We start from the raw sequence: 15,785 nt of genomic DNA on the forward strand, positions 1-15,785 counted from the left end.
CCTCGTGTTTGATGTAGCCGCTCAAATAGATGTGTATTCAGTACGGTAACAAGACAACTCACCCCTTTTCCACCTCCAAGTGAGTTGTCCGGACATCTCACCCCGAAAGTCTGGACAACTCACCAGACATCTCACCCCGGTGAGATGTCTTCACTTTCGGGGGTGAGATGTCTTCACTTTCTGGTGAGATGTCTTCGCTTTCTGGTGAGATGTCTTCACTTTCGGGGGTGAGATGTCTTCACTTTCTGGTGAGATGTCTTCACTTTCTGGTGAGATGTCTTCACTTTCGGGGGTGAGATGTCTTCACTTTCGGGGGTGAGATGTCTTCACTTTCGGGGGTGAGATGTCTTCACTTTCTGGTGAGATGTCTTCACTTTCGGGGGTGAGATGTCTTCACTTTCGGGGGTGAGATGTCTTCACTTTCGGGGGTGAGATGTCTTCACTTTCGGGGGTGAGATGTCTTCACTTTCTGGTGAGATGTCTTCACTTTCGGGGGTGAGATGTCTTCACTTTCGGGGGTGAGATGTCTTCACTTTCGCGATTGCAATTTCTATATAAAGACAACTAGACAAGTTTGACTACAATGCCAAAACTTTGTGCAACACTAGGCTGTAATAATAAAAATCACACCCGTGTGAAGTGAGGGGCGCTCTTATCATCGTACATTATCATAGGCTACATCATCTCATACCGGCCAATCACAATTTGCGTCCTCACCTTCTTCTTCAATGTTTGTTACGCAATGTTTGTGTTTACACAAACACTCAAAATTGTCCATTCATTGTCAATGGCATTTAATGTTTGTGTTGGGACAAAAATTGTGTTACATACACCAAAAGCTGTACCGTGGCTCCAACCGGGATCGACCATCTTCGTATATTAAAGATCTTTGTTGTCTTATCTCTCTTCACTCTCCTCACCTTCCCTCTTCCTCCTCTTCCCATCACTCCTTTCCTCTCTGGCCCTGCAGTGCCCTCTACTGGCCCCAAGGTGAGGGTGCCGGAGCGGAGCAGCAGTGCATTCAGCCTGGTGTGGGCAGTGGGAGGAGCCTGCATGTGCCTCTGAAAGAGCAGCATGGCTTCATCACCTAATGCAGTGGTTCCCAAACTTTTTTGTGTCAAGGACCCCCAAATGAACATTTATTAGGCCACGGACCCCCCATTTGAAAACATATGCCAGTGACCCCGATAAGGGAGGATTTTTACGGCTCTAGCAGTGATTCCGAAACACATTAATTTCATGGACCCCCAAATTCACACACATTATGCCACGGACCCCTGATTTAATGGCATTTCTATCTCTGGTACCCCAATTTATATTGTAAAACCACTGTTAATTTAACTCAGCGGGTCCATTTGGTTCCATTTGTACACTCTCTGAGTTACAGACCCACAAGGGTCCATTTCGTTCCAAACTATCATTTAGCTGGGGACCCCCTGGAACTTCCTCAAGGACCCCCGGGGGTCCCCGGACCCTACTTTGGGAACCACTGACCTAATGCACTGTCTACACCAGTGGTTCCCAAAGTGGGCTCCGGGGATCCCTAGGGGTCCTTGAGGAAGTTCCAGGGGGTCCCCAGCTAAATGATAGTTTGGAACCAATTGTACCCTTGTGGGTCTGTAACTCTGAGAGTGTACTCTGTTTGGTTCCATTTGTACACTCTCAGAGTTAAATTAACATTGATTTTACAATATAAATTGGGGGTCCGTAGACTAATGCACGTCAAACTGGGGGGGGCATTGAAATTAAACGGGTTGTGAATCACTGCCAGAGCCGTAAAAATCTTCTCTGTTGGGGAGTCCCTGGCATATCTTTTCAAATGGGGGGTCCGCGGGGCTAATTAGTGTCAATTTGGGGGTCCTTGACATGAAAAAGTTTGGGAACCACTGGTCTACACACTGTGTGAAGGACGACAACACAATACGTAAGCAGGGCTGTCACCATTACAAATGTTGCTTGACGATTTTATGTCACACAAATAATGAATTAATGATGGCATTGAGCATTGGAACATATGAATACAAATGTGATTTTTGTTTGGCTTTTAGGCTTCGTAAACCAAAAGTGCAATGGGCAGATACAACAATCTAATAACTTTACACTATATATGAATAGTGGAATTAAGTAGCCGATCTACAAGCTCACAACGTTGGAGCTTGTTGTAGATCGTCTATTTCCACTATTTGTGGAAAATCCAACATGGAAATGATTATGACGTCATCAGCTATCTCTTGCAGTCTGAAAATGTAAGTCCAGTTCAGCTAGAATCTGTAACGAATTAATGTTTCATATCGCTCCATTATAAGCCTTTGTCCAATGGCTACATTAGGTGGACATAATGTTCTGCTGTGTATCACTTTGAAGTGTCAATCAAGGTTTCAAAACTCCATGATGTAACAATGTGTGTGTTGCTGTTGTGTGCAGATGAGGTGCTTATTCCGTTGCCACACATTAAGCTGCACCGTGGTCCGACTGGTCTGTCTGGAGTCCAGAAGATCTGTGTGACCGCTCATACGGTGGCAGGAGAGGGACCAACCGGTTACTGTTGGTAAGTAGCAACATGGCGATATCTGAAGCAAATTGCTGAATTGTTAGCCATTTTGTGTGTGTGTGTGTGTGTGTGTGTGTGTGTGTGTGTGTGTGTGTGTGTGTGTGTGTGTGTGTGTGTGTGTGTGTGTGTGTGTGTGTGTGTGTGTGTGTGTGTGTGTGTGTGTGTGTGTGTGTGTGTGTGTGTGTGTGTGTGTGTGTGTGTGTGTGTGTGTGTGTGTGTGTCACTGTGGGTGTCAGAAAATGATTATTCAGACAGAACCGTCATATTTTTGTGTCATCCCTTTTGCGTTCAACATTTGTTAATTTAATTTGTTTAATTTGTTGGGCATTCAAATCATTCTTCATTTACATCAGGGAGCTGTTGGGAGCTGTTGGCCATTGCGTAGGTCGACTCAAGCCAAGGACTTCAGGTTACATACTGGCAGGCATTCCCTATCCATACCTACCTTCCACTCAAATATTGACTGAAACCTGGACTGAGGGTGTGGCTGATATGCTTTAGCTCTATTTCTTTCTAATGCCATTGTCCTAAAATTCATTTAAAAAAGCCATACATTTTCATGGCTTTTATATGGTTGAATCACTGTTTTGCTTTATATAATTAACTGTTAAACAGCGTTTTTTTCCATAGCCATCTATCTATATAGACTGCTGGCAGTATGTGGTTATTACTGTACATGTAAGATGGGCATTTGCCATTGTCTCATTGACAGCCCAGCCCTAACCTACCCTGTATTTAAAGACTTCCCCAAATGCTGCCACCTTTATGACTGATGAAGACCTTGTAGGTCGAAACGTTAGTCGTTTGTATACTAGCACCTAATAAAAGGCTCAAAATGTCCGTGCTGCTCCAGTGTCCTCTCCTCCTTCTGCATTAAGTGTCCTTGTTCCTGTGATGCACCGGACCGGTCCGGACCAGCTGTTTCAGGCTTGAGGCGTGTTGGTAGACTCCCTTTGTTCATAATATAGGGTGTCATAGTGCAGGGGTTCTGAACCTTTTGGGCTGGCGGGGACCCCCAAAAATACTTTGGCCATGTCTCTGCTTTTGAAATGTCAGTGAATAAGCTCTTCTCGCAATTTAGATTTAAAACAAAATATAGTATTATTCGTTATTGTGCTTCTACTGAATTAGGCCTATTTAACTGATATTATATAACTTTTTCCCCCCATGTTTTTACACATTCAGAAAATAATCCGGCGACCCCCAGACGGGTCACGACCCACAGGTTGAGAACCCCTGTATAGAGTATAGTGATCGAGAAAGAAGTCCAGGCTGTGTGAACTTGACCAGCTGCCATTTTGAACTCCTATCTTATCTGGCCTCCTGCTCTGCAGGGCAGGTTTTGCAGGAGGATTAGGAGGACCAGACAGATACAAGTGCAATGTTGAATGCACTATTATGCTACTACCATCAGTGTAAGCAATTCAGCAACTGCAATAATTCCTTCAATCAGCCTCTATATACAGACCGTATCTTCTTCTTCTTCTATCTTTATTTATATTTTTGTTAACTAAAACGTGTATCTGTACTCAGGATAAAACTAAAATGTTGGCCGAATTTCCCTGACCCTGCCTGCATTAGGTAGCTTGCCTGCCTGGATGACTAACATTAAAGAGCACGCACGCACGCGCACGCACGCACGCACGCACGCACACACGCACGCACGCACGCACGCGCACACACACACACACACACACACACACACACACACACACACACACACACACACACACACACACACACACACACACACACAACCTTTCCACACAGATTGTCAGATACAGCACTAGCATTTGTTATTTATGTGACCACTCAAAAGTAAATAGTGTACCTGATTATTATGTTGTTCTAATGGTTAGAATAACATAATCAGCAGGTATTTTATTTACCTTGGGTTAGAATCTAACCCAAGTAGTCTTCTGGGTTCTGTGAGTTCATTGAGGATTGAAATGAGACGGAATGTGAGCCCGTAAATCCACACATCATGGCTTGCAAAGTTAATGTAAGTCCTCCGCCCGAGGGCAGGTCGTTTTTGGCGGCACATTTTGATTTTAGTTTTAGTCATAGTCTCTTGAATAGCTTTCATTTAGTTTTAGTCACATTTTAGTCACCTGGAATGTTTTAGTGTTTAGTCTAGTTTTAGTCGACTAAATATCATAAGATTTTAGTCGACTAAATCTACAGTTGATTTAGTCGACTAAAATGTATTTTGGCGGGCCTTGATGCCGTCGTAATGATGATTTTACACTTGCTGAAAATAGCCGATCTACAAGCTCACAACGCGTCGCGCTGCGACGCGTTGTGAGCTTGTAGATCGGCTATTTTCAGCATGCAACCAAGTGTAAAATGACTTATACTGGATCTCTTGTCCACTAGTCCCTTCCTAACATTTCAGTCTAGTTTTTATTTCTTGACGAAATTGTCGATATATTTAGTCTTAGTTTTAGTCACCATAGCTTAGTTTTCATTTAGTTTCTATTTAGTTTTCGTCAGTGAAAAAAGGTAGTTGACGAACATTTTTCGTCTTAGTTTTAGTCGACGAAAACAACACTGGCCCGAGGGTAGGTCGTTTTGTATTTGTGAACCGTCACTACTGTCCTGTATGTAGCCATGTACAGACAAGAGGCCAGTGTTTGACTTGCACAGTGACTAATCCATGATGTCATACAAATATACCGCTCGAGAGAGAGAGAGAGAGAGAGAGAGAGAGAGAGAGAGAGAGAGAGAGAGAGAGAGAGAGAGAGAGAGAGAGAGAATTGGAATAGGCCTAGATGGAAAACGGTATTATATGAATCCAAGGACTGTCCCATTGAAATTGTCCACAGGGCAGCTCCAGGTTATACAGCTTTTTACAGCATCACAGACTGAAATATGAATTGCTTTCTAGCTTTGGCAGGAAGTTGGTCTCAATGGCAGCTGTTGTGTTGCAGGGGTTGTTGGATCAGCTAGGAAATCATGAAAAAGTAGCTCACAACGCATCGCAATGTCTGACAAATATTCTCTCATGGGGTCCCTGGGCACAAAATCTTTTCAGATGGGGGTATGCGGCCAAATACATTTTGCATCAATTTGGAGGTCCTTAACATGAATATGTTGTATTGTATAGAATGAGACTTGGAAGCTGTCTCTGATGTTGGATCACTCTCTCTTGTTCATCTCTATGATCTTGTTGGCATGCCCTTTCTTGTTTTCTTTTTTTGTCACTGTTTGAATTGTTGGTTCAACTGTGTGTATGACCATGCATAAATAAAAGCGTAACATTTTTAAATGGAAATCTTGTGAGCTCATTGGGGTGGGGTAGTGGGGTGCGGTATTTTTAGTTACAGACAGAGGTGCTGGAAAGTGTATGAACTCTTTAGAAATTTCAGACTGAATACCATACATTTTTAAATATGACAGCCGGTCTTTATCTAAATAATAAAGTTGAAGTTGTCTTTGTCTATCTTTTATGCACACCGGCCACACGCCTTCCTATTGGACTGAAAATGTTCATAGTGACTACTGACTTGCAAATGATCTGGTAAAGTTCGTGGGCAGGTTAAAACTAAGGACATGCCTGCATGATAAAAGCCATGCTCCCCCTAAAAAAACCACCCCTCTACAGTACACACCCCTCTAAAACAGCATGCCCCACCCACCCCAGATCGGACTGGACTGAACCTTTTGCTTAGTGGTGTGTTATGATCCAAGGAAGGTGACAAGCAGGTCAAACATTAGGTCATATGGCTCCCTAAAACACCCCTCTAAAGCAGCCCACGCCCCCAAGTCAGACTGGGCTGAAATTGTGCATACTAGCGTGTTAGGATCGGGTCATGGCCTAGTGCCCAAAATCCAGGAAATGCCACAACAAAAACCAGCGCCCATGCCAGGGGCGAATTCTTCTTATAACTGTCAGGGGTGCCCCTAATAAACACAGTGGTACGATTTCAGTTCACAACGAACACATGATTCACTAATCACTCATGACTTGTTTCAGCATCTTGTTTCAACATTTCAGCATGATCAATGATCAACAGTATAGCCCTTTTTTCCGTCTTTCTAATTATCTGTTCGGCCCAAAAAAATGTGTTTATTGTCATGAGTTTTTAAAGGTCTTTCAATAAATACTTTTTGAAACGTCTATGGGGAAAATGAATGGTGAATTATTTCCTGGTTCCCTCGCAGGGGGCGGGACTGCGATGCTCTATAGTCATGCGACATACTGTATATTAGGCTATACTTCACCCCATGGAAATATTATGCCCAAGAATTATGATCTATCATATGGATTTAGGCCTCAAGGTCATTTCTATATGTTTGATGTTCCTGCATTATAAATGGTGATAATCTGTGAATGCTCTCTCCAGATGGCAAAACCACCAACATTTCCAATGCAGAAGTTTCAAGTAAATCTGTAAATCAGTAAATCTGTGTTGTACAAAGAACACATGGGAGAGTGGGAGATGTACATTCTTCACTAGCCACAATGGAAACTGTACTGCAAACTTCATCCACATGATACATGTGATATTTCATTTTCCTAAGTACCAATAACATGTTTATTATAACAAGATATTGAAACAAAATAATGAAAGTGTGGCAATATTAGCCTATGTGTATTTAGGGCAGCATTTTTTTAAATTGTTTACACTTTATGTTGTTTAGTCCTTTAATTTGTTGCCTGTGTGTGTTTGTGACACACGCACGCAGGCACACAGGCACGCGCACACACACACACACACACACACACACACACACACACACACACACACACACACACACACACACACACACAGGAGAGTGAGAGAAGAAAAATCATTCCAGTCTCAAATAAGCTTCTTATTGCTATAAGCAACCAGGAGGGGGCAATGACGTCCCACGTTTACATGTATTCTGTGTCAGGAGTGATATGTCCTACTGATTAACTATTATATTAAGGTAATAAGGTATTGTCTGTGTTTCGGATTATTTTATGGTACTATCACCATGGTATTTTGGCAGTTGTTGATTACAGCCGTTGTGATCTTTTTTTTTCTTTCTTACATTTTTATCCCACGATTTTTGCAACCCATTTTTCCACCCTGTGTCAATTCTGTCTAATGTAATCCTGGGCACTCCAGTCCCTCTGCCAACCTGGCGAGAGCAACGGACTGACCTCATGCATGCTTCCTTCCATGCATGAGGAGTCCATGACGGTATGGGGGGGGGGGGGGGGGGGGGGGACATAGCGTGTGGAAGGAACACGTTATTCCAACCAGTTCCTTTCCCCTCCATCAGGCGCTCTGGCTTACCAGGGGGAGGCAGTATAAGGACCAGGATTACTGCATGTTTTTTTGTGAGGGTACCTACCCTAGGGGGTCCTGCTGTATCTTTATTTGTGCTTTATTTATTTGTGCTGTGGCCTTTTGTACAACTATAAGGTTACGTTGTTTCTTCTTCAATGTTTGTAGGCAAAACATCTGCAGAATGACAAATCGCACTTAAAGACACAAACATAGAGTTGAGGGATAGCTAAATATCCTGCTGCTGATGCCGAAACAGCCGGATCCTGGAAGCCCGAGGCAATGCACATCGGTTTTCTTGGAGTCATGCTGGTGCAAAGTCATGCTAATTCTACAGTCCCAGCAGGACTTGTAAAAGTCTTTTTTTGCTTGGGCAAAGGCTGGAAGTTTTGACCTCCCTGTAGTTTTATTGTTTTTAATGTATCTACAGTTGGGCCCATGGTGATCAGCATGGGGGCCACATCGACTCTGAGTCTTTATTCACAGTATACTGTAGAGTTCTGATAAATCATAGACCCTGTTTAGTTTTATTAGTCAGTCCCCAGAATATCAGTATAATATAAGTCTCAGATTGTCAGTCAGAACGGGGTCCCATGCAGTCCCAGAGTGAGACTGAAAAGTGGTGGAAAAGGTACTCTCATTTCTTTTTAAGTATCAATACTACAATATAGAAATACTCTGTTAACAAGTAAAAGTCCGGAATTCAAAATGTACTTGAGTAAAAGTACAAAAGTAATGGCATCAAAATGTACAGTACAAAGGGTAAAAGTAGGCTACTCATGCAGAATGTCCCATTTCAAGTTTTCAAATGTATCAAAATCTACAAGCTCACAATATGTCGCGATGCAGTGTGACTTGTAGTAGATCGTCTATTTTCAAATTGCTGAAATGTACTGTATATAGATGGGGCTGAAGTGGTTGATGTACGTTTTGTAATAATAATCAAAGTAACTAAAGTAGGCTAACTAAAGTTTTCAAATAAATGTAGTGGAGTAAAAGTACAATATTTGGATCCGAGATGTAGTGGAGTAGAGGTATTGGAAATACTCACGTAAAGTACAAATAGGCCTCAACATTTTAAATTACTCAAGTACAGTAGCCTACTTAAGTAAATGTACTTAGTTACTTTCCACTGGGTGACTGAATGAATCATAATGTGAGGACGAAGAATAAATTAGGTCTATCCTGTCTCAACTCAACTGGAGCCAAATTGGAGAGCAGTTTTCTATAGTTATAAAGTGTTCAGCCTTCATTGCCTCTCATCATGGAGAGAAGAAGTGCCCAGAGTGGGGATATCTATGACAGTCACAGTATTTATGATGGGAACGAGTTCAGACGGTGGTTAACCGAGCAAACAAAATTTAATGTCACTCCTTATTTCATTTGCAGCAAGACTTACTGCAGATAGCTTTATATGCCTGCCTATTTAGTGCCAGAATGTATTTAGTCTTGTTTTGTTTTACTTGTTTTATATGACTTTTATCTTGTTTCACAAACATAACTTTATTTCATAATTGTATTTCAAATGTAATTTTTTATCATGGCGCTAATGGTGCGGTACAAAGTAGGCCTAAATTACAAAATGGTTTCTGTTTACTTTATATCAGCCTTGTGTGTACCAAGCAAGGTCAGATAACCTGTCAGCCTGATTAAACCAGGCTTCACACTTCTGACCCAAAGTAAACATTCTGATGAATGAATGAAATTATGAATGATTGATTGATTGATTGAAAACGTTATTAACAGTTTATAGAATAAGCACAGTTCAACACACGGTCACCATCTGCTATTAAAGAGGATTCAAAAACCAAAGAAAGCACTTAAGGCTCGTTTCCATTGGGGTCCTCCATTTTTAATTCATCATCAGAACATTTAATGACATAATATACACTACTATACAGTACTGTGCAAACATCCTATAATAAGAAATCAAAATAAAAAATGTGTAGCTACAGTAAAGTGGGCGGGGGGGGGGGGGGACTGAACTACTGGGGTCAGTTACGAACCAATTGAGTATACTCGATTGATTGAAATATTTATTAACAGCAGAATTACAGTACATTTCAAGCACAAACTCAATACAAAGACTGTTAACTGTGAGTGGACGACCCAATAAAGCATTACACTTGTTTACAAGAGGGTCCACCACCTTGTTCAATTCATCAAAACATTTAGAGAATACGTACAAATAGACACTTCTATAGCCTATATAGTCAAAGAACAGAACAGGAATTCATCATAAGGGAGGGGAAAAGGGGAAAAAAACATATACCCTACAGTGAGGGGAAAAGGGGTGGGCAGTGGGGGGGGGGGATACTTTATTACTTTATTATTGGGGCGCATTTTGAGCTTGTAGATCGCACGCGCGCAGGAAGGCTAGGAAGTGACTGCACTGACTGGGACAGGAGTCACAGGAGGGGAGGAGGGATCACTCTGCTCTGTGTGAGTGAGCTGTAGTTGAGCAGTAAAATACTTGTTGGTTGGTTTCTCAGGCAGTTCGAGGCGAGCGCTGCTGTGCGTGAAATCGAGGGATCCTTCTCAGTTGAAATGAAGTGTCGTGAAGAGAAGAGGCGCAACAAGAAGAAGAGCCTCTTCGTCTGGTCACGAATCGAGTTTAAGAAGAGCAGTGTTGTTGCTGTTCCTCTTTAAAACAAACACCTTCATGGTTGTCACTCCCTCCTCTATGGACAGGTAGAGGAAGAGAAGAGGACACCCCGGAAGGAGTCGTCATTATTACAGGTTGCTTGTTTATCTCTCAGAGTATAGGTTTATCTGCACAGTCTGCACTTTTTCTCCGTTTGTTACTCCCAAGCAAAGCAAAGCTTGAGAGCGAGGCGAGCGCAAATGGACTTCTTCATGCAAGTAGACCATTCATACAAATAACAGTTATATTTATTAGGTAGACTTTTTTATTTTTTATTTTTTTTAACCTTCGTGGCGTATAAAAAAAAGAGGGACGGGAACAACCATGAAAGACCAGAGGAAGAAGAAGCTGTACGTGCTGATGGACGTGCTGTGTGTGCTCGTCGGTGAGTTGTGGACACTCTGTACACTCTGTCACTCTGTCTGTAGGTCGCTTACCTTCATGGAAGCTCTATGGTTACCTTACTACTGTAGGTAGGATTTCACAACAAACAGTGCATCCTGATCCACCCCATGCTTTAATAACGTGGTGGTCAAACCGCACGGTGTGTGAAGTTTAATATCAACACATGATGTGGATTGTGGCACCACGACACACTTTTTGTGACACCACCAATTATTGTGTTTTTATTGATGATTTTATTTCCTTTTGAGGTGCTATATTTTACTTTAGCCTGCTGCTTTGTTGTCCAGGAGGACAGAAACTATCCATCTGTCTCCTTTTTTAAGAGACCCAACCATGTGGACGGTGGTGGTGGCATCATTAAATACCATAAACATTGTAAATCACTTCATTTTCCAATTTGTTACCAACATGACATCAACATCATAGCGTAAAATCATAACTAAAACTGTTTATTTTATTTAGCACATTATAGTGACAGTGTCATATTACTTTGAAGCCAGCCTGGCTGTCGTCCATTTATTGTGTTTTTACATGCATGCAAATAATAGGCAAAAATACAGTCCACGTTGGCATGCTATTAGATTACACTACAGCATTATAAAAGTCTGCTATTATACGCCCTTTTCTGTACAGTGCTTACTGACTGACTTTGCAGCATTTTACACAGTTTCAGGAAGCCTAATGTTTGTTTATGGAAATTTGATATCCATGTCTCAGTGTCCCCTTTTTTTTTCTTCAATATTTTGTCTGCCAAGAATCCCTCAAAGAATGTTCTACTGTACTTCCACAGTTACATGCTCAAGGTCCTATTTACTTTGCAAGCCGTTATTTTCATTTTAACTTAAATCAATATGTTATTCTATGGGGCTGCAACGGATCAGAAACACTCTACTGTACTCTCTAGTCTAGGCTGCATTTTAAATTAGAATGTGTAATGACTGCTTTAGGTTATGATGAAAGACATTTAGCTAATGAATAATTCATATACCCGAGTTAATATTGTCAGGATCAAATCCTCTCCTGTTTGACTCACACAATACAATTTTAATATATACATCGCAGCCAACACAATCATAAGGTGCCACATAAAAAGTAAACCTTAGATACTATATTCTATTCTTCCCCCCTCCATCACCCAGAATTCAATCTGCAGCATCTTAAGAGATGTTTGCTTTCAGCTTGGTGTTCAAGACTGTATCTTTACTTTGTCTCCATATTTGATATTATTCTATAAAATAAATTAAAGAAACGCAAGAGAAGTATCTATTTCTATTGTTCACACAATACAGTAAAATTGGTAGTAAGTTTAGCAGATAGTAATATGTGTATAACAGGAGCTGTGTAGCACCTACTTGCTGTGAAAGTAAAGTTTAATTCATGCTTGATAATGACGACGCTCGCTGAAATGAACACAATTCCGAAATGAACGTTTTCGGCGAGTGATGCCAGAGAGACTCTTATATTGCATAATGCACTTTAGCAGCAGGTTCACGATCCTGCTGCAGGTTCACGATCCTGCTGCAGGTTCACGATCCTGCTGCAGGTTCACGATCCTGCTGCAGGTTCACGATCCTGCTGCAGGTTCACGATCCTGCTGCAGTTTCACGATCCTGCTGCAGGTTCACGATGCTGCTGCTGGTTCACGATGCTGCTGTTTGTGTTTGTGTTTGTGTGGTGAGATGGTGGCTGTTAGTGTTGAGTGAGAAGAGAGCTAGGCCACCTGGTGGGATCTGCTCCATGGCTACATAAACCAGTGAGGATGCAGGCAGTGTCCGTCTATCCATTATAGTGACAGTGTCATATTACTTTGAAGCCAGTCTGTCGTCCATTTATTGTGTTTTTACATGCATGCAAATAATAGGTAAAAATACAGTCCACGTTGACATGCTATTCGATTACAGTCCTCTACTAGTACTACCACACACACACTCTCTGTTGCCTCATAGAAGTCTACAGTATATTAAGCTTATAACCCAGTTGTTACTTTCACTAGTCTGGGATTTCGGGGCCATGCAGTAGTTAGTTAGATCACTGTGTCCCTAGCAGGGACCCATTTGTAAATGGTAAATGGTGCATTTATATAGCGCCTTTATCCAAGGCGCTTTGCATAGATTGTGCATTACAAACAAGCAGTAAAAAAAAGCAGTGAAATAGCCAATCTACAAGCTTGTGCCACGTTGCGTGCTTGTTTAGAGCTGCTATTTTCACTAGTTTGGGTCCCGGGCAAATCTCTAATCTCTCTTTTGGGTCTCAACCTGAAATGTTCAGGAAGCACCACTGAGTTAGATACGTATGGGGTGGTCAGTCAGTCCAATCTTGACGGCCCAAGCCCACCCACTGACTCTCCTCTCCCTCTTTTGACTCCACCACTCCAGCCTCCCAAATAGTAAAATCAAGTGAACCCAATGGCTTCCTCGACAATGATTTATGTGAGGTTGCTTCAGCCATAATTATAACGTAGCATTAATGTATTGGTCTGACAACCTCTATTAGAGTGTGGTTTGGACTGGAGCTAGGATTTGCTGACCCTTGCTGTATTGTTTAGTCTACAGCTCAAACACCTGATTATTATTCAGAACACATTGACACACACACCTTGTGGCTTTTTATGGGTTTTTTTGTATATACACGCTGACGGCTGTATTGCGGGTTCTTAATTAAGAAATATAATACAGCGAGTGCAGTTGACCTATACAGGGCGTAGCACGCTAATTTCTTTAACATGAGGTCGAGTCGATCTTGGATATCTAATGACCCTATACTTGTTGGGGAGCTGTGTGTGAAACCTGTGGAATTCATCATCGGGGCTACATACCCGGGTCTTTCCCGAGCTCCTCAGATCTAGGTTTTTAGACTTTGAGTTTGTGTGGTTCATAAAATATATTTTCTTTCTTTTCTTTCTTTCATGTATCCCTCCCTTCCTCCTCCTCATTCTCTGTCCATGTAAGCCTACACTCGGCACAAATAGATGGAGGGTGTTGGCCCAGTGCGCTCTATGGGAAGGTCTGAGGTTAGGTTAACCTCTCCCTGTGTCTACAGCATATCTGAAGGTAGTACAGTAGAGGTAGGCTATACAGACCAGGGGTGGAATGTACACTATGTACATTTACTTAAGTTCAAAGTACAATATTGAGGTATTTGTACTTTACTTTCCAATGCTTTTACTTCTACTTCCACTGCATCTCAGAGGCAGAGATTGTACTTTTACTCCACTACATTTATTTGAAAACTTTAGTTACTACTAGTTACTTTGATTTGACTTGTAATTTATAATTTCTACATTGCACTTCAGTATTGATACATTTTCTTAAAATAAAACATTTTTTTCCACCACTGCTAGTCTGCTACAGAGAAGTCAAAGGAGTAGGAGGACCTTTTTTTTAAACCGTATTGAATGTCACTCCAGGTGATGTGAAAACAAGTAATGAGCGCCTGTAATGAGCGGTGGATTATTTCTGAGAATCCACAGGAGAAAATATTACGTGACTAAATAGCCCCGGGCCCAGATAGGGGCACAGTGTGATCCCTCCCAGTAGCTGTTGTTGTTGCTGCTGCTGTCAGTTTTTTGCTCTGTGAATTACTTTGCAACAAACCTGTTTAGTTAAAAGCACTTCATAATTTGATGCACACACACACACACACACACACGCACGCACGCACTCAACAAGAACACACACGCGTTGGCGCGTGCATGCATACAGTGGCGGAACATAAAAAGAGAAGTATTAATATTTTCCACACCTCACGTGTGTGGGACTCATCTGTGCATGAGGATGACGACAGCCAGACAGCTGATAGTGAGGATAATGTTACTAAATGTTGGGTGAGTCATTCTGAAGTCGGCCGTGGCAGGGAACCAAGGTCAGCTATTATCAAATAGCCAAAGTTTAATTAGGGCTGAAGTGGTTAATGTATGTTTTGTAATGATAATAAATCAAAATCAAGTTACTAGTAAGTCAAGTTTTCAAATCTCCATGTAGTGGAGAAAAAGTACAATGTTTGTCTGAGATGCAGTGGAGTAGAGGTAAAAGTATTGAACACTGGAAGTATTCCAGGAAAGTAAAAGTACCTCAAAATTGTACCACGTAGCAGTGGTGGAAAACGTATTCAATTGTACAGTACTTGAGTGCTCACATTACAGCACCCTGGCCACTGCTTAGAAAGGTGACTTTTAAGGGATTTTAAAAGTCACCCCTGGTCAAAAAAAAGTGACCAGGGGTACAAACCCCTGGTCACCTTTCATGGGATGTCATAACGTAGTGTTGGTCGTTTCAATTGATTGCGTGTGGGTGTAACGTTGGACAACATGCTACCCATCAAGCACTGGGAAATCACAGATCACTAGGAGCTGTACCTCTGTCTGTTAATCTGTTATCCAAATTATAAAATATTGCAGCACATGATTTTGGTGTTGAACTTGTTAACAATGCAATCCGACTCGCCGTTCCATGGTTTTATCTTTTCACTCATGACTGCCACAAACAAATCAGTATTTGTTTCCCGAAAACTGATGTCAATACCCTCCCACACACCCGCGTATAATTTTTTGGCTTAATCAAAATATCACCATGTAACTTCCTTGACCTTGTTGATGGCCCACAGATTCTAGTAATGCATGCTTCTTCGTCTCCGGGGAGTTGGAGCTCATCGTGTGTCTGTGTTGGGAAGACGGATTGTTCCGGGTTCTCAGAGAGATGCATCGATGACACTGATGGGAATTGTTGCCCCCGAGAGAGAGCTCTGTCATGGAAACTGGAGCCCTTTCAACAAGCACACTATTCTAGCAGTCCTGTGGATCGGAGGATATTTTTCCTTGACCTGAGATCAGATTCTAAAAATGTCTTCTACATCCTGACAGTTTTCTGAAAAAGCTGTTTCTGTCAGTCGTTCTTCGTTTTTTCAAAAATAGCAGACCTACAAGCTC

General features: G+C 41.8%; 1 protein-coding gene across 1 annotated transcript in view; it reads left to right on the forward strand.

Moving 5' to 3' along the window:
• Positions 1-10,208: 10,208 nt before the first annotated feature.
• The window catches only part of plpp2b (phospholipid phosphatase 2b), a 28,185-nt gene continuing 22,608 nt past the window's right edge, over positions 10,209-15,785 (forward strand). The window contains exon 1 of the mRNA XM_079505079.1: positions 10,209-10,841. Coding sequence (XP_079361205.1) covers positions 10,781-10,841 — 61 coding nt within the window. The 5' untranslated portion in view covers positions 10,209-10,780. The remainder of the gene's footprint in view (positions 10,842-15,785) is intronic.

Source organism: Electrona antarctica (genome assembly GCF_951216825.1).
Source record: "Electrona antarctica genome assembly, chromosome: 7".
NCBI classification, from domain to species: Eukaryota; Metazoa; Chordata; class Actinopteri; order Myctophiformes; family Myctophidae; genus Electrona; species Electrona antarctica.